This window comes from Squalius cephalus (assembly GCF_949319135.1).
Source record: "Squalius cephalus genome assembly, chromosome: 9".
Classification (NCBI taxonomy): Eukaryota; Metazoa; Chordata; class Actinopteri; order Cypriniformes; family Leuciscidae; genus Squalius; species Squalius cephalus.
Window position 1 is genome coordinate 28,235,933 of NC_137130.1, and position 18,198 is coordinate 28,254,130.

Below are 18,198 nucleotides of genomic sequence, written 5' to 3' on the forward strand. Positions count from 1 at the left end.
TAATTAATGGTTTAGTTATTCATGAGTCATACACTAATAACACATGATTATCTGTGCATTAGTCAAGCATGAATTAATGCATATTAGTGCACCCATGTTGTAAAGTGTTACCGCTTTTATTTATTTGTATTTAGGAGGACATTAACATTTTGTTTGTAAGAATGTATACATTTTGTTTTAACTGCTACAGGCTAAAAAACGCCTTAAATATATTTCTAATGTGGAAACAGTCAGTACACCCGTACATTTATCACTACATCAAGTGCAGATTAGAACATCTTTAAAGAGGAATACCACACCTTATGTACATCAATAAACTGATCATGTTTGCTCGTAAGCACTGAAGTACGTAGAGCCATCATGCCAAGTTAAAAAGAGCTGAATGAGGCCCTTAGAAGAAAGATTGCTGAAGCTTATGAAAATGAATTTAGTATTTTCAACCATCACTGTACGTCTGCAAATGGAAACCTTTTCAGACCAATGGCAATCTGTCCAGGCCAGAGGTCTCACAAAATGTCGCTGGTTCAGAGCCAAACTTTAAATCATGATGTCTACAATTAAATGACACTATAACATTATTATTATAATAGTATACCAAAGAGTTCTTGAGGAGAACATGAAGCAACCTGTGCAACAGATGAAGCTGAACTGTAAAAGCAAATCCACAAAGGAATTGCTCAGAAGAAAGACAAGGAGTTTAGAGAAAAACAAGTCAAAGTCAGATTTCAATGTTGTGTGAAACATGAAAGAGGAATGGGCAATATACCCCCCATAAGCGCAAGCAAAAGCATCTAACAACCAGCCTTAATTGCTGTTAGATATGATTATTCACAGAGCACATGGAAACAACTGCTTATCAACTGTCGTTTTAAGATAATAAATAGAAACACAAGCAGAGAAACTCTCCCTCATACCAGTGAAAGAATGTGTCTTTGACATCAAGGTCATATGGCAGCTACAACACAGCAATAAAACAAAATCCTGGGCCTTATTCATGAAGCAAAAGCTCAACAAATTTCTATATAAATCATTAAAATATTTTTTGTATATAAACTGTAGCATTAAATAGTGTTGCATTAAAATGTAGAAATGTTGCAGGATATTTATCTTTTGACCATTCAGTTTATGTGTTTTACTTTTGTTTTTTGTTTTGTTTTTGAGTGTTTTAAAATGGTAAGACTATAGCTATTGTTTGTTCTTTTCCTTTACCAAATACTGTGTGCTTGACTTCTAAACTAAAGAGAAGTTTAGAGTCATTTTCTTTGTTCTGTCCATTTTTCTAGGTACAACTGTACAAGTGTATTAGCAGTGCTTTAAAAGATGTAGGTTTACATTTAACTGAAGGTCGTTTTGATGCTGTTAGACTTCAGACGTGTGTATAAACATCTTACCCTTTTTTATGACAATAATGTTTGTTGTGTGTAAACTGTTTGTGACGTAAACATTTAAATAAAACCCATTTAAGGTTGTATAGCCAACATTCAATTATAGACATTTACTAACTAGACCAAATAAAGAGAATGTTTTGGTGCACACTGTATGGTTTAGGTGGACGACACAAGCAGCATTGTTTCAAAATCAACTTGCTCTGTTGCATTTCTCATTTATAAAAATAGAAAATCCCTGACTTATTTTGTCGATACAATTTTTCTGAACTACTCCAGAAAAAAACATGAATTCAAATCATAAAGTGGCAAAAAAAAGTACACTATGAATCCCTAGAGTAAAATGTCTTCTACTGCACCATAATCATTCAAAAACATTTAAAACTAAATTCCTAAATGCAAAGGATGAATAAAAATGTGAAAAATTGTATTATAATTAATATCATGTAGCACAAATTATTTTACTATTTACTGTATTTTGCTATTCTTCCAGTTATTTACTATATCTTATAATGAATCAGAAGTGCCCAGACAATCACAGATAAAAAGCTTACTTCTGCGTTGCTACAAAGGTGAATAGATTTAAATGTTGATTATGTGAATAGATGCAATATAATTTACATTTATTGCAACATATGTACATATATATAGTTTAAAAGTAAAAACTTTTTAATAAAAATGAATCAGTTCTAATGTTTTTTTTTTTTTTTAAGAATTTATTTGACAATAAACATTAAATCTTTTTGAGGAAATAAACCCTTCAAATCTGCCAACCTGGTGCAGGTATGACATCACTTTGTAGGCCAAAATGCGGAACCGAGCATTTTAGCACTTCCAGTTCCATCGTCCCGAAGTCAATGGGTTTTTTGTTATGGTTATAATTGTGCTCTTATAAACTATACTAACTATATCTAAAAAAAATTTAGATAAAACTGAAAGAGTTGTTGGAAGCTTAGTGATGGTGATGTTGAATTTGTGGGACTGTGGTGGTGTTCATTTATAGCCTACCTTTAGCTTTTTACTTCTGGCAACTGCATTTAGGCTTTAAAATTCATAAAAGTTGTGTTCATCTGTGATAACATTCTTTATGGACAAGAGCTTGTTTTTTGCCTATAGGAAAATCCTATTTCCCAAATCCTTGGGAAAATCCAAGGGAACTAGCGTGATGCTAAATGCCGGTTGGCCTACTGTCATACACCACTTGTCACGGTTCATAAATTCATTGTTTCCTTCGTGTCTCGTGTAACTGTTGTTCTGTGTGTGTGTGTGTGTGAGTGGGCGTGGCACTCATTCCGGATGATCAGCGATCCAGCTGATCTCATTCATCACCCCAGCTGCAGCTCATTCAGTCTCCTATAAAACCTCACCGCATTCTTCTCTCATTGTCAGATCGTTGGTTGATGTCTCCCGTTTGTGATCCCAGTGTTGTCGGCGTTCCTGTTTCCTGTTCCAGTTCCTGTTCTCTGTTCTTCGGATATCGTCTTCACTTGGGTTTCACGGTTACGGCACTTCACCACGGACCTCGCTGACCATCCAGTCCCTGTGTCACCAGCATCTCACTCATCATCGGACTTTCACCTGTTACATCATCGGACTTGCACTTGTTATATCTTCAATAAACCTGAGTTACTTGCATTCTGCTTCTGTCGTCTTGATTCACCATGACAGAACGATCTGACCACGCTATGGAAGCAGCAAGTGATCCTTCATCTCTGGAGACCTTTGTCAGCACCAGTATACAACGCATGGATCACCAAGAGAAAAACCTCAACGACACAGCTCGGGCAGTTCAAGCGCTGGTGACACAGGTGTCCGAGCTCACCCAGCAACTTCAGATCTTGCGTAATCCCACTGCGCCACCCACACCGCCCGTTCCCCCCACACCACCGGAGAACACTTCCCAGTCGGAGCCGCGCCTTCCTATACCTGAGTCCTATGCAGGTGAGCCAAGCTTTTGCAGAGCGTTTTTGACTCGCTGTTCGATGCATTTTTCCCTGCAGCCGAGAACCTTCGCCAACGAGTCAGCCAAGGTGGCTTTCGTTTTGACTCTCCTGACTGGGAAGGCAGCACTCTGGGGAACGGCGGTGTGGGAGAATCAAGACCCATGCTGCACCTCGTTCCAGACACTCTCCGCCGAAATGAAGAGGGTCTTCGACCGCGCCAGCACCGGGAGAGAGGCGGTTCTGACTATTCTATTGAGTTTCGTACATTGGCGGTAGAGTGTCATTGGAACGAGGAGGCGCAGTGGGACATGTTCCTGCATGGGCTGGCTGACCGCATCCAAAGGGAGATCTACGCCCTGGACCTGCCCACGTCTCTAAACGGACTTATAGAACTGGCACTTCGAGTAGACGCTCGTTTATCCCGTGTGGAGCGGAGAAGATTGCCTGGTCGAATGGCGGAAGGAGTAGAGCTTCCACGGTCCAGCGGCGGGGATGCGGTCAGCCCCGTCTACGATCACGAGCCCATGCAGGTTGGGCGGGCTCGGCTTACTCGGGAGGAGAAGGAGAGGCGGAGGTCCCAAGGACTTTGTCTTTACTGTGGAGCAGCTGGTCACTTTGCGTTCGGTTGTCCGGTAAAAGGGCAAGCCCGGCAGTAATTCTGAGGCTACTGTCGGGTGGGATCTCCGCCGAGAAGACCTCACCAACATCTACGCTCCTCCCAGTAAGACTGAGGTGGTCAGCTCACGAGCACGACGGGCAAGCACTGGTGGATTCAGGGGCAGAAGGTAATTTTATGGACTGCACGTTTGCACACAAGTTTCAAGTCCCCTTATTACCACTCACCCGCAAGATAGAAGTCCGCGCACTCAATGGTCAAGATCTACCCAACATTTCACACACCACCGGACCCGTCACGCTCATCACATCTGGCAACCACATTGAGACCCTGTCATTTTACATTCTGGACTCCCCTCTTGCACCCATAGTTTTAGGACATCCCTGGCTCATCAAACATAATCCCAAGATAGACTGGCAGCAGCGCACGGTGTTGGAATGGAGTACTAAGTGTCATGAGTCTTGTCTTGTCTCTGCTTGTCCGTCTGTTTCTGTCTCTGTGTTTCAGGAGGAGGCAGGGGATTTATCTAACGTGCCCACGGAGTACCTGGACCTGAAGGAAGTGTTCAGTAAGTCTCGGGCTGCTTCTCTTCCTCCGCATCGTCCCTATGACTGTGCTATAGACTTACTGCCAGGTAAATCTCCGCCTAAGGGCAAGTTATATTCGCTTTCTGTTCCAGAGAGGGGGGCCATGGAGAAATATATTTCTGATTCTCTGGCATCCGGGTTCATCCAGCCTTCCTCATCTCCAGCGGGGGCGGGGTTCTTTTTTGTGGGGAAGAAGGACGGTTCTCTGCGACCTTGTATTGATTACCGAGGGCTGAACAACATCACGGTAAAGAATACTTATCCTTTGCCGTTGATGTCTTCAGCCTTCGAGAGGTTGCAGGGAGCGTCCGTCTTCACTAAATTGGACTTACGTAATGCTTATCATTTGGTCCGCATCAGGAAGGGGGATGAGTGGAAGACTGCTTTTAACACCCCCAGGGGGCACTTTGAATACTTGGTCATGCCCTTCGGGCTGTCCAACTCCCCAGCAGTCTTCCAAGCACTCGTCAATGACGTGCTGCGAGATATGGTCGACCAGTTTCTATATGTCTACCTGGATGACATATTGATTTTTTCGTCTTCTCTCCAGGAACACGTGCAGCACGTCCGACGAGTGCTCCAGAGGTTGTTAGAGAATGGGCTTTTTGTCAAGGCGGAGAAATGCGATTTTCATGCACAGTCTGTTTCTTTTCTAGGGTACATTGTGTCGGCTGAGGGAATTCGGATGGATCCGGAGAAGGTTAAGGCTGTGGTGGAATGGCCAACTCCAGATTCCCGTAAGGCCCTACAGCGGTTTCTGGGGTTTGCCAATTTCTACCGGCGGTTCATTCGCAATTTCAGCCAACTAGCCTCGCCTCTGACTGCGTTGACCTCCCCCAGAACTACGTTCAGGTGGTCAGACGCAGCTAAGGCTGCGTTTGCCAAACTCAAAAGTCGCTTTGTTTCGGCTCCCATCTTGATTACCCCTGATCCATCACGTCAGTTCGTGGTGGAGGTTGATGCGTCAGAGGTGGGGGTAGGTGCAGTGATCTCTCAGCGTTCTCCCTCAGACGATAGAATGCACCCGTGCGCGTTTTTGTCCCATCGTTTGTCTCCTGCCGAATGCAATTATGACATTGGTAACAGAGAATTGTTGGCGGTCAAGTTAGCATTGGAAGAATGGCGTCACTGGTTAGAAGGGTCGGGGGTACCTTTTATCGTCTGGACAGACCATAAGAATTTGGAATACATTAGAACTGCCAAAAGATTGAACTCCAGGCAGGCTCGGTGGGCACTTTTTTTCGGACGTTTTGACTTTACACTCTCGTACCGCCCGGGTTCCAAAAACATCAAACCCGATTCTTTATCGCGTATTTTTGATCGTTCCGAACGCCCGTCTACTCCCGAGTGCATTTTACCCGAGAATCTATTTGTCTCCACACTCGTATGGGAGGTCGAATCGAAGGTCAAGAGAGCCTTAGAAGGGGTAACGCCCCCGGTCGGTTGCCCACCGAACCGCTTATTTGTGCCGGAGGGATTACGGTCCGACGTTATTCAGTGGGGGCATTGTTCCAATGTGGCTTGTCATCCAGGAGTTAATCGAACCAAGTTTTTGGTCAAGCAACGATTCTGGTGGCCTCTCATGGCTCGTGATGTTCACAGTTTTGTTTTGGCTTGCTCAGTTTGTGCCACTGGTAAGACTTCCAATCGCTCCCCAGATGGGTTACTCCAACCGCTGCCTGTCCCTTCGAGACCCTGGTCCCATATTTCGCTAGATTTTATCACCGCCCTCCCACCCTCTCGGGGTAACACGGTAGTTTTGACCGTGGTGGACCGGTTCTCGAAGGCGACCCATTTCATCCCCTTGCCCAAATTACCCACAGCCAAGGAGACAGCGTTGGTCGTCGTTAATCACGTCTTTCGCTTACATGGCCTCCCGACAGACGTGGTTTCCGACAGGGGACCCCAATTTGTGTCCAAATTTTGGCGAGAATTTTGTAGATTGTTAGGGGCGACTGTAAGTCTGTCCTCAGGGTTTCACCCCCAGAGCAATGGACAAACTGAGAGAGCCAACCAAGATTTGGAGAGAACGTTGCGATGTTTGGTTTCCAAGAATCCTTCCTCGTGGAGTCAGCAATTGTCTATGGTGGAGTACGCACACAATACGTTACCAGTGTCATCTACGGGCCTATCTCCGTTTGAGTGTAGTGTAGGTTACCAGCCACCTATATTTCCTAGTCTGGAATCCGAAGTCGCGGTTCCCTCTGCCCACGCATTTGTCCAGAGGTGTCGTCGCACCTGGACTAGAGCCCGTGAGACTCTACTCCAGGCGGGAGCGCGCACCAAGGCCAAGGCCGATCGCCACCGGTCTAGGCCCCCCGTATACGTCGTTGGTCAAAAAGTGTGGCTTTCTACTAAAAATATTCCGCTCCGCTCCGTTTCTAATAAACTTGCTCCTAAATTTATCGGCCCGTTTACTGTCACCAAGATCATTAGTCCGGTGGCAGTCCGCCTCAACCTCCCTCCAGTGTACAGGAGGATTCACCCCGTGTTTCATGTATCCAAAATTAAACCCGTGTTTTATTCCCGTATTAATCCGCCAGCCCCGGTTCCCCCACCGCCGCGTCTCGTAGACGGGGAACCAACCTATTCGGTAGATCGTATTCTGGACAAGAGGCGGAGGGGACGCGGATTCCAGTACTTGGTGGACTGGGAAGGTTACGGTCCGGAGGCGAGAAGTTGGGTACCTGCCAGAGACATTCTGGATCACTCCCTTATTGATGATTACAATCGACAGGTAAGGGAGCCTAGGGACGCCAGGAGGCGTTCTTAGGGGAGGGGGTACTGTCACGGTTCATAAATTCATTGTTTCCTTCGTGTCTCGTGTAACTGTTGTTCTGTGTGTGTGTGTGTGTGAGTGGGCGTGGCACTCATTCCGGATGATCAGCGATCCAGCTGATCTCATTCATCACCCCAGCTGCAGCTCATTCAGTCTCCTATAAAACCTCACCGCATTCTTCTCTCATTGTCAGATCGTTGGTTGATGTCTCCCGTTTGTGATCCCAGTGTTGTCGGCGTTCCTGTTTCCTGTTCCAGTTCCTGTTCTCTGTTCTTCGGATATCGTCTTCACTTGGGTTTCACGGTTACGGCACTTCACCACGGACCTCGCTGACCATCCAGTCCCTGTGTCACCAGCATCTCACTCATCATCGGACTTTCACCTGTTACATCATCGGACTTGCACTTGTTATATCTTCAATAAACCTGAGTTACTTGCATTCTGCTTCTGTCGTCTTGATTCACCATGACACCACTCTATTCAGTTTGTGTTGTGTAGACGTCCGTTTTCTCCATATTAGGATTTTTCTGCCTATAACGCTTACAGCTCTGACTGGTGGTCCAGCTGTGAAATTACAGAGGGCCAAGCCATAGCAAGTCACTGAGAGACAAATTTCAAATGACAGGAAAATTGACCAATCATATCGTCCGTCTAAATGGATGGGGCTTGTTATAATCAATTTTATGACGCCTTCTGCCTGCTGTGGGGATCACCATATAATATTTGATAAGGAAACCGCAAGCTATATTAATGAGGAGGACATTGTTGCTAATTTATTATCCACGCCATTTACAAGATTATCTTTTGAAGAAAAGCTGGAGTTAATCAGCAAAGGAAGACCTACACCAGAGTTTCTTTTTGTGCAGAAAGTCAAAGCTTTTTAAAGAATATCAATCACATCAACTTAAGCGATACCCCTGGATGACAGTATCAACCAAGCGTGCTGCACAAGTCCTGAAAAGTGAAGCCAAAGCGTCACGATCACCCCCATGTGGTTGGTTCCATAAAGGTCATAAAACCCCACCCTCCCCATAAAGTCTAATGGGACGCGATGTAAACTAAACAATCAAATTACACTTCAAATACACTTTTTCCAAAGATGTTTTCTGTCATTTTAGGTAGTTGTTATCACGCTGATATAAGTTTAAGTGTTCGTTTTTTTAAATAAGTTTGGTCAATTATTTGATGCTATAAAACGGGAATGTGACGCTGTGATTGACAGCTTCTCTTACTTACTTACTTACTTACTTAATTTACTTTATTTATAAAGCACTTTACAACTGCACCTGCAGACCAAAGTGCTGTGCAATCGGTAGCATAAAAACAAACAGGAACTTCTCTAAACAAAGTAGTACAACTGACTTTTTGGGGGGATTTTCAGGAGGAGATTGGAGCTTCAACCTTAATGTCCATAACTGTTTAACACACAGACACAATGAGTTGCTCTGCAATAAACTTTGTACTAACCGTTTCTGCGGGAGTGTGGGCGGGACCTTGATATCACGGCTTTACTTCCGGCTTTGTATATCTTTCTGCTTTGAATCATTATTTACTATCATTCCTTGTTGTTTATACTGCTAAATATAGCTTACTCAACATCACACATTAACCTGACATCGCTAGCTTCAATCTAAATTGTTATTGCTAGCACAACACGCTAGTAATTCGCTAGCCTGTTAGCGTGCCATCCGTGCGCTCTTTATTTATTTTGCACTCGCGTCTTTTACGAGTTCATCAAACCTAAGGTGAGTAGGATCAGTCAACAAACACGGTGAGTCATGTCATCATCTCCTCTTATTGTCACTTGCACTTCATGTAACATGTATAGCATAGCCTTCTCTACCAGCACAGGATTTACATGTGATAAATGCAGGGAGATAGTCAGGCTGGTGGAGAAGATCTCAGAACTAGAAACACGCATCCAAACTTTAATCGAGGTTAATTGAAAGAGTGCAAGGACTTTAGATACTGCTTTGGATGCGACTAGCTTAGTGATCTCTGTACATTGTTCGGTTGCGGCTGAAGTAGAGCCGGTGCAGCAGGGCAATTGGGTGACGGTGAGGTGCTGTAGTCACGGGACAAAAACACCGCTCTTCCATTCTGATTACCATAACAAACAGGTTCTCCCCACTCAGTAAAATACCCACTGTGAATCCTGTTGAATGTGCCCTAGTTATTGGCGATTCTATTACATGGAACGTGAAAATAGAGACACCAGCCACCATAGTCACATGTTTGCTTGGAGCCAGAGCGCCTGACATCAAAGCAAATTTAAAAGTGCTAATGCTCCCTTACGAAAATTAACCATGGTTTTACTATAGTAAAACTGTAGTTAACTACGACCGTAGTAACCGTGGTATTTTGGCGGAAACCATGGTTTTTAAAAACCATGGTTTTGATACCATGGTTTTACTACAGTTATATTGTAGTAATACTATAGTAAAACGGTAGTTAACTACAACCGTAGTAACCGTGGTATTTTGGTGCGAACCAAGGTTTTTAAAAAACATGGTTTTGATACCATGGTTTTACTACAGTTATATTGTAGTAATATTATAGTAAAACTGTAGTTAACTATGACTGTAGTAACCGTGGTATTTTGGCGGAAACCATGGTTTTTAAAAACCATGGTTTTGATACCATGGTTTTACTACAGTTATATTGTAGTAATATTATAGTAAAACTGTAGTTAACTATGACTGTAGTAGCCGTGGTATTTTGGCGGAAACCAAGGTTTTTAAAAACCATGGTTTTGATACCATGGTTTTACTACAGTTATATTAATATTATAGTAAAACTGTAGTTAACTATGAATGTAGTAACCGTGGTATTTTGGTGCGAACCATGGTGGTTCGCACCAAAATACCACGGTTACTACGGTCGTAGTTAACTACAGTTTTACCATAGTAAAACCATGGTTAATTTTCGTAAGGGATAGTCAAATATTAAAAAGTGTAACATAACTTACAAGTCAAACATGGCTAAAAAGCATTCGGTGCAAAGCAAGTTTATGTTATGAATGCTCCGAGACACGAAGATTGATCCAAACGCAGCTTTATTAAATAAGGGTAATCCAAACTCGAAATCCAGTAAACAGGCAGTGGTCAAGGCTGGCAGCAATAAACAGAGTCCAATAAACAGTCCAGGGTCAAAAACAGAAAACAAACATGGGATAAATGCTCAGAAATGCAGACTAACAGTACAACAAGACTTCACAATGAGTGAATGTGAAACCCAGGTATTTATGGTGTGAGTGAAACAAGGTGATGAGAAACAGGTGAAAGAGATGAGTGCTGATGAGTCCGGGCAGTGCATTATGGGAAATGTAGTGTCTGAAGGAGTGATCACAGTCTAGTGTGGAGTGGCCTCTGGTGGCTCTCGAAGGCACTCCAGCTGGTGACCATTACAGTTTAACTCGCTAAATTAACGTCAAGTGGATATAACATTTATATTTTCGACTTGTGAACTGCATATAAACCAATAAACTCGACCGCGCTGCTGTCGTGTAACGATAGCCTGCTTCCAGCTGTCAGTTCGAAAAATTCCTTGGCTGAAGCGATTTCGACCAATCAGCGTCTTGTTGCTATGCCACATACTCAATGCATCAACCAATCATGAATGAAACAGTAATTTGACCTATCACTGCACCCTTGACGTGAGAACAATTACATTTTTTTCCAATTGCTAACACACAATTTTGCAAACTATTTTTTTCCTAGTTTTATTAAAATACACAATTTAGAAAACCACACACCCAAACTGCAAAATACCTAATATATCATGCAAAATGAAGCACTGCAACCAAAACTACATATAGTATATATATATGCTGTTGAAACATATATATATTATTATTATTTTTATTTTTTTTTCACCAAACAAGTCAGTGCAACATATGCACAGCAGATATATTTACATTGGACTGAACAAAAACATGCTAAAAACAAACAAACAAACAAACAAAAAAAAAAACAGTACACTGAAAACCATGGTTCATTTTGTAGTTACTATGGCTTTACTACAAAAACCATGGCTCATTTTATGGTTACTATGGTTTTACAACAAAAACCATGGTTAAACCAAGGTTATTGTAATAAAACCATGGTTCATTTGTAGTTACTATGGTTTGACTGGAAAACCCATAGTTAAACTATGGTTCATTTTGTAGTTACTATGGTTTTACTACAAAAACCATAGTTAAACCATGGTAACTATAAAAAACCATAGTTAAACCATGGTAAATACAAAAAAACCATAGTTACTACAAAAAAACCATGGTTAATTTTCGTAAGGGCTAATCATAAATTCTCTAAGATTATTATTCACGTCGGCACTATTGATGTTCGACTCCTCCAGTCAGAGATCACCAAAATTATCGTTAAAGAGGTGTGTGAACTTGCAAGTACGATGTCAGGCACTGTAATTTGCTCTGGCCCCCTTCCTGTTCGTAGGAGTGATGAGATACTTAGTAGTTTGCCCTCACTCAATGGCTGGCTGTCTAAGTGGTGTCTACATAATAATATAGAATTCATAGACAATTGGATAAGTTTTTGGGGCAGACCTGACTTGTTGAAAAGAGATGGTATTCATCCCTCCTGGGATGGTGCTGCTCTTCTCTCTAGTAATATGGCACATAGTCTTAGACCTCAAACATGAATTGGGGCTCACGTCAGGAAGCAGACAGACTGGCTAAACCGACCGTCTGCCAGCCATCTCACGTCACCAAGGTCAGATAAATCCCATCACATAGAGCCTCTTTCACCTAGATATCATCATATAGAGAATGTGTCTGTTCCCCGAATTAGGAAATACAAAAAACTTCCAAACCCATCTAAGAGTAAAAATTTAATTGATATTCAACGAATAAAAAAACAGATATGATTCAAATGAGCAAATGATCAAACTTGGGTTGCTGAATATTCAATCCCAATGATATGATTACAGACTATAACCTAGATGTGCTGTGTTTGACAGAAACCTGGCTAAAACCAAACGACTGCATTACTTTAAATGAGTCCACCCCACAAGATTACGGTTATAAACATGAACCTCATCTGAAAGGCAAAGGGAGAGGTGTTGCTGTAATTTATAGTAATATTTTCAAAATTACTAAGAAGTCTAGTTTCAAATATAATTCTTTTGAAGTGTTGGTGCTTAATGTAACACTGTCTAATGTAAATGATAAATCACGTTTGATATTTGTGCTGGCTACTGTATACAGGCCACCAGGGCACCATAAAGATTTTATCAAAGAATTTGCTGATTTCAATCAGAGTTAGTACTGGCTGCAGATAAAGTACTAATTGTTGGTGATTTTAATATACATGTAGATAACTCAAAAGATGCATTGGGATTGGCATTTAAAGACATTCTGAATTCTATTGGAGTTAGAGAACATGTGTCAGGACCTACTCATTGTTGCAATCATACTCTAGATCTAATATTATCACATGGAATCAATGTTGATGCCGTTGAAATTCTGCAGCAGAGCGATGACATCTCAGATCATTATCTAGTCTTGTGTAAACTTCTTTTAGCCAAGGCTGCAAAGCCGACTCCATGTTACAAATATGTTAGACCTATCACTTCTGCCACTAAAGATTGCTTTATTAATATCTGATATCTTCCGGATCAGTTTCATCATCTCAGCATCCCATATAGCTTAGAAGAACTCGATAATGCGACAGAAACTTTTAACTCTCTCTTTTCAAGCACTTTAGACACAGTTGCTCCGTTGCGCTTTAAAGAAGATTAAAGAAAATAGTCCAATGCCGTGGTACAACGAGCACACTCGGACCCTTAAGAGAGCAGCCAAAAAAATGGAGCGCAACTGGAAGAAAAAAAAAACTAGAGGTATTTCGCATTTCATGGAAAGAGAGCTCGATTGCATACAGAGAGGCCTTAAAAGCTACTAGATCTGCTTGTATGTTAGACTCTACATTAAGCTACTGAAAGAGATGCTTCCAGAGGTCATAGATCCTCTTCTTAATATCATTAATTAATCTTTGTCATTAGGATACGTACCAAAAACTTTTACGCTGTCTATGATTAAACCGCTTGTTAAAAAAAACGCAACTTGATCCTACAGAATTAGTCAATTACAGGCCGATCTCAAATCTACCTTTTCTGTCAAAGATAGTAGAAAAGGCAGTATCCTCACAACTATGTTCCTTTTTAGAAAGAAATGGTATCTGCAAGGATTTCCAGTCAGGATTTAGTCCATATCATAGTACTGAGACTGCTCTTGAGTTACAAATGATTTTCTCTTATCATCCGATCGTGGTTGTATCTCGTTATTAGTGTTACTCGATCTTAGTGCTGCATTTGATACTATTGACCCCAATATTCGAAAATTATGTTGACATTAGTGGAATTGCATTTGCATGGTTTAAATCATACTTATCTGACTGTTATCAGTAGCAGTAAATGAAGAGATGTATCATCAATCACAAGTACTAGGACCGTTGCTGTTCACTCTGTACATGCTAACCTTAGGAGATATCATTAGGAAGCATGGAATTAGTTTTCACTGTTATGCTGATGATACACAGCTCTATATTTTTCATGCCCTGACAAAACTTACCAATTCACAAAATTATCAGAATGCATAGCTGATTAAAAAAAAGAAGTGGATGACTAGTAATTTCCTTAAATTAACTTTTAAGTTAAAAGTAATTAACTTAAAAAACTTCCACATGTAATAACCTAGAATACTGTCTAAGGGGCCGATCACACCTAACGCGTTTTTGAGGTTCGAAAACGTACTCGGTTACTAACGTAACCTCGGTTCTCTCTAGAAGAGGGAACGAGTACTGCGTAATATCTTACGCTATGGGGAAAACTTCTTTTCCGCGAGATATTGAAGCCAAAAAATTATCCTTAATTTTTGTAGAATGTAAAACGCGTTGCGGCAGCACGCAGACATAGGCGAGACAGCTCGCGCGCCTATTGGCTGCCCTGCGGCAACTGCAGCAGCAGAGAGGCCCTTCATGACGTCAGATCCAATGAGGGCGCTTCGCGTCCACTGCGTCACGTCCCGCCGAAACGGGCGTGGCTTGGGCCTATAAATATGGCTCGACGGGCTGTGAAATCTGGTTTTTCATCGCTGAAGCGAACCAGAGTGTAATGCATGCACGGCAAAGATACGCAGTACTCGTTCCCTCTTCTAGAGAGAACCAAGGCTACGTTAGTAACCGAGTACGTTCTCTTACGAGAGGTCTCTCGTACTGCGTAATATCTTACGCTATGGGGAACACAGTGTAAAACGCCGTGCGTGCTGAGATCCAACACCAAAGTCCCAAGGGCAAGTGCCCGGGGCTCATATAGTGCATGATCATCAGGGACTCGCAGAGAGTCCGGGAAAGAGGGGCTGGAACAGCATCATTCCCGTAATAAGTAGCATCCTGTAAGGAGCAATTGTATAAATAGTGTTCCACACAGTCAGGGCGAAGACTCTGCCTGGTCTGATGAATATTATGGGTCTTACACACTGCCCATGGGGTTATTAATCGATCAGCAAGCGGTGCTCGAGCAATTTCAGTATTTTGAGCCGACAGCATCGGGCATACAGTACTGATTTTAGACCGAAAGCAGCTTAGCCTGCAAGGCAGGAACCTCTAGGTTATAAAACCTTATAAATGTAGACGGGGAGGCCCAGCCTGCCACCATACAGATATCTTGCAAAGCAATCCCACTAGACCAAGCCCACGACGAGGCCATGCCTCTCGTGGAGTGCGCTCTGACACCTAACGGGCACTGCAGTCCCTTAGAAGCGCAAGCCAGCGCAATAGCATCAACTATCCACTTGGATATACTCTGTTTCGACACGGCAAGTCCCTTAGAACGTCCATTGAACGAAACGAAGAGCTGCTCCTTCTGTCTGAAGACAGTCGAGCGAGATACATAAGCCCTTAATGCCCTGACCAGGCAAAGGAAGCTTGCGTCCTCCTCCTCGTTGGAGACCGGCAGGGCCGACAGGGAAATCACCTGCGCCCTAAACGGTGTGTTGAGGGATTTTGGAACATACCCGTGCCTTGGTTTGAGTATGACTTTCGAGTCATTTGGCCCAAACTCCATACACGTCGCGCTCACTGAGAGCGCATGCAAGTCCCTTACATGCTTTACTGAAGCGAGAGCCAGAAGAAACGCTGTCTCGAAAGACAAGTGTTTGATATCTATTGATCTGATCGGCTCGAATGGGGCACCTTTCATGGCTTCCAAGACCGTAGAAAGGTCCCACATGGGAACTGAGGGAGGTCTGGGAGGATTCAGCCTCTTAGCTCCTCTAAGGAAGCGAATGACCAGATCGTTCCTTCCGAGTGACTGGCCAAGCGTCGGTTTAGTGAACGCTGCTATGGCCGCCACATACACCTTGAGCGTGGATGGGGTTCTGCCCTTATCCAGTAGCTCTTGCAGGAAGGAGAGAACCTCCGTCACCCCACAGTCTGAGGGTGAAAAGCCACGAGCTGTGCACCAGCTAGTGAACACAGACCATTTTGAGGAGTAGAGCCGTCTAGTAGATGGGGCTCTAGCCTGCGTGATCGTGTTTAACACTCCTATCGGGAGGTTAATGGGTACCCGTTGATGGCCCACACATGTAGGGACCAAAGCTCTGGGCGAGGATGCCAGATCGAGCCCTTGGCCTGAGAGAGGAGGTCCCTCCTCACTGGTATTGGCCCATGGGGCAGTGCTCGTCAGCTGCATCAGAACCGGGAACCAAGCTTGGTTCGTCCAGAACGGAGCCACAAGTAGCACTGAGCGTCCGTTTTCCCTGATTCGCTCTAATACCTGAAGGTAGGAGCGTGAATGGGGGGAAAAGCATAGAGCGGGCAGCGGGGCAAGACGTGGGCCAGCGCATCCCTGCTCTTGGAGAAAAACTCCGGACAAGGAGCGTTTTCCTGAGACGCAAACAGGTCTACCTTCGCTCTGCCGAATGTCTTCCACAGCAGTTGGACTGTCTGTGGGTGTAGAGACCATTCTGCTGCTGGAACATTGTTCCTGGACAGTCTGTCTGGTCCCATATTCAGGTGGCCTGGCACGTGCGCTGCTCTCAGCGAGCGCAGATTGTGCTGAGCCCAGACCAGGAGGCGCTCCGTCAGCCTGTAAAGGTTTCGGGACCTGATACCTCCTTGGTGACTTATATAGGCCACCACCGACATGTTGTCCGAACGGACCAAGACGTGGTGTCTTTTTATCTGGGGACAAAAACGCCTCAGCGCGTTGTCGACTGCCATCATCTCCAGGCAGTTTATGTGTAGAAGCTTTTACCATTCTGACCACTGGCCGAAGAATGGTCTGCCCTCGAGCAGCGCTCCCCATCCCGAGGTGGAGGCGTCCGTAGACATCACCTTCACACTCGAGGAAGTCCCCAGGCTTACACCTGACCGGTACCAGTCGGTCGCTCTCCAAGATTTCAGAGCTGAGACGCATTTCTGATCGACCTTGAGGCGAAAAAGACCGGAGGTCCACACTCGACGCGGTACTCGCGCTTTCATCCAGAACTGCAGTGGGCGCGTGCGAAGCAGACCCAGCTGGAGTACTGATGATGCTGAGGCCATGAGACCCAGCATTTTCTGAAACTTTCTGAGCGGGACTATAGTGCCGCAGCGGAAGGATTTTGTCATGCACTGAATATTCAGCCTGCGTTGTGGCGATAGTTGTGCTGTCATAGACAGCGAGTCCAGTTCTGTGCCCAGAAAAGATATTCTCTGACTGGCAGACAGTGAACTCCTCGCCCAATTGACTTTGAGACCTAGATACTCGAGATGTTCGAGTAATATGGTCCTGTGCTCTATGAGCTCGGAGTGTGATCGAGCTAGAATCAGCCAATCGTCTGAAGTTTCAGGGGTGCGAGCGCCGCGTCCATGCACATCGTAAATGTACGGGGTGCTAGGGACAGGCAGAACGGCAGGACTGTCTCTTGATATATCTGGCCCTCGAAGGCGAATCTCAAAAATCGCCTGTGACGTGACGCTATTTGTATTTGGAAATACGCGTCCTTCAGATCTATTGACATAAACCAGTCCCCTTGGCGAATTTGCGTGAGGATTTTCCTGGTTGTGAGCATTCTGAACCGGCGTTTCAAAGCACTTAGTTCAGCTGTCTAGATCTAGAAAGGGTCTGAGACCCCCGTCCGGGACCCGTGAGCACGGCGCTTTTAACGGTGCGGCACCGCAGCGGGCGGAGGTGCAGACTCTGTGAAAGATGCCAGACGAGTCCTCAGAGTCACCATGGGCATCAGCTCGCAGTGAGGGCAGCCGCCGTCAGCGAGCGCGAGAGCTGCATGATCCTCACCCAGGCAGGAAACGCAGATGACATGGCGGTCCCCGTCGCTGAGTGGGGCTCGGCACGTGCCACAGCAGGAACGAGACATCTTAAAAAAGACGCTCGGCTCTTTTAGAGAGGGAGTGTGAGTCGCAGCGGCGAACACACACTAGCCAAGAGTAAAAAGGATATAGACGCCGGATAGCGTAGCAGGGAACGGCGACTGAAGGCGGCGAGTTGTGGGCCAGCGGCTTCAGATGCAAGGGCTCGTCCCGCAGAAGGCTTTTTCAGACGGCGCGGCTTCTTCCTCTCGGGATCCAGCGATGCGTGAGCTTCGCATGAAGAGATGAAAAATCAGATTTCACAGCCTGTCGAGCCATATTTATAGGCCCAAGCCACGCCCGTTTCGGCGGGACGTGACGCCCGCCTCTCCATTCACTCGATTGGACAGTGGAAAAAAACTTTTTCCTATATATATATATATATATATATATATATAATTTGGAATAATACAGGCCTATGGCTTTAACAAAAGCATTTACAATCGTGGCTCACAGTCAATCTACATCTTTATAGGTTATCGTTAAAAATCCATTCCAGGGATGGGCAAAGTTTGGATCTGACG

At 44.3% G+C, this 18,198-nt stretch overlaps 1 protein-coding gene across 4 annotated transcripts in view; it reads left to right on the forward strand.

Annotated features, from left to right (window-relative positions):
* Window positions 1–18,198, forward strand: part of LOC307164279 (nectin-3) — a 63,716-nt gene that overhangs the window by 24,645 nt on the left and 20,873 nt on the right. The window contains exon 9 of one of the 4 annotated variants that reach the window (XR_013822246.1): window positions 2,775–7,748. The exons of 1 other annotated variant lie outside the window; for it this stretch is intronic. Coding sequence is in view for 2 of the 3 variants with exons in the window: in XM_079880903.1 (XP_079737029.1) it covers window positions 2,775–2,802 (28 nt within the window). In the remaining variant the exon portion in view is untranslated. Of the gene's footprint in view, window positions 1–2,774; window positions 7,749–18,198 lie in introns of those variants that run through there. 2 more of the 4 variants (XM_079880902.1, XM_079880903.1) reach the window with 2 other exon arrangements.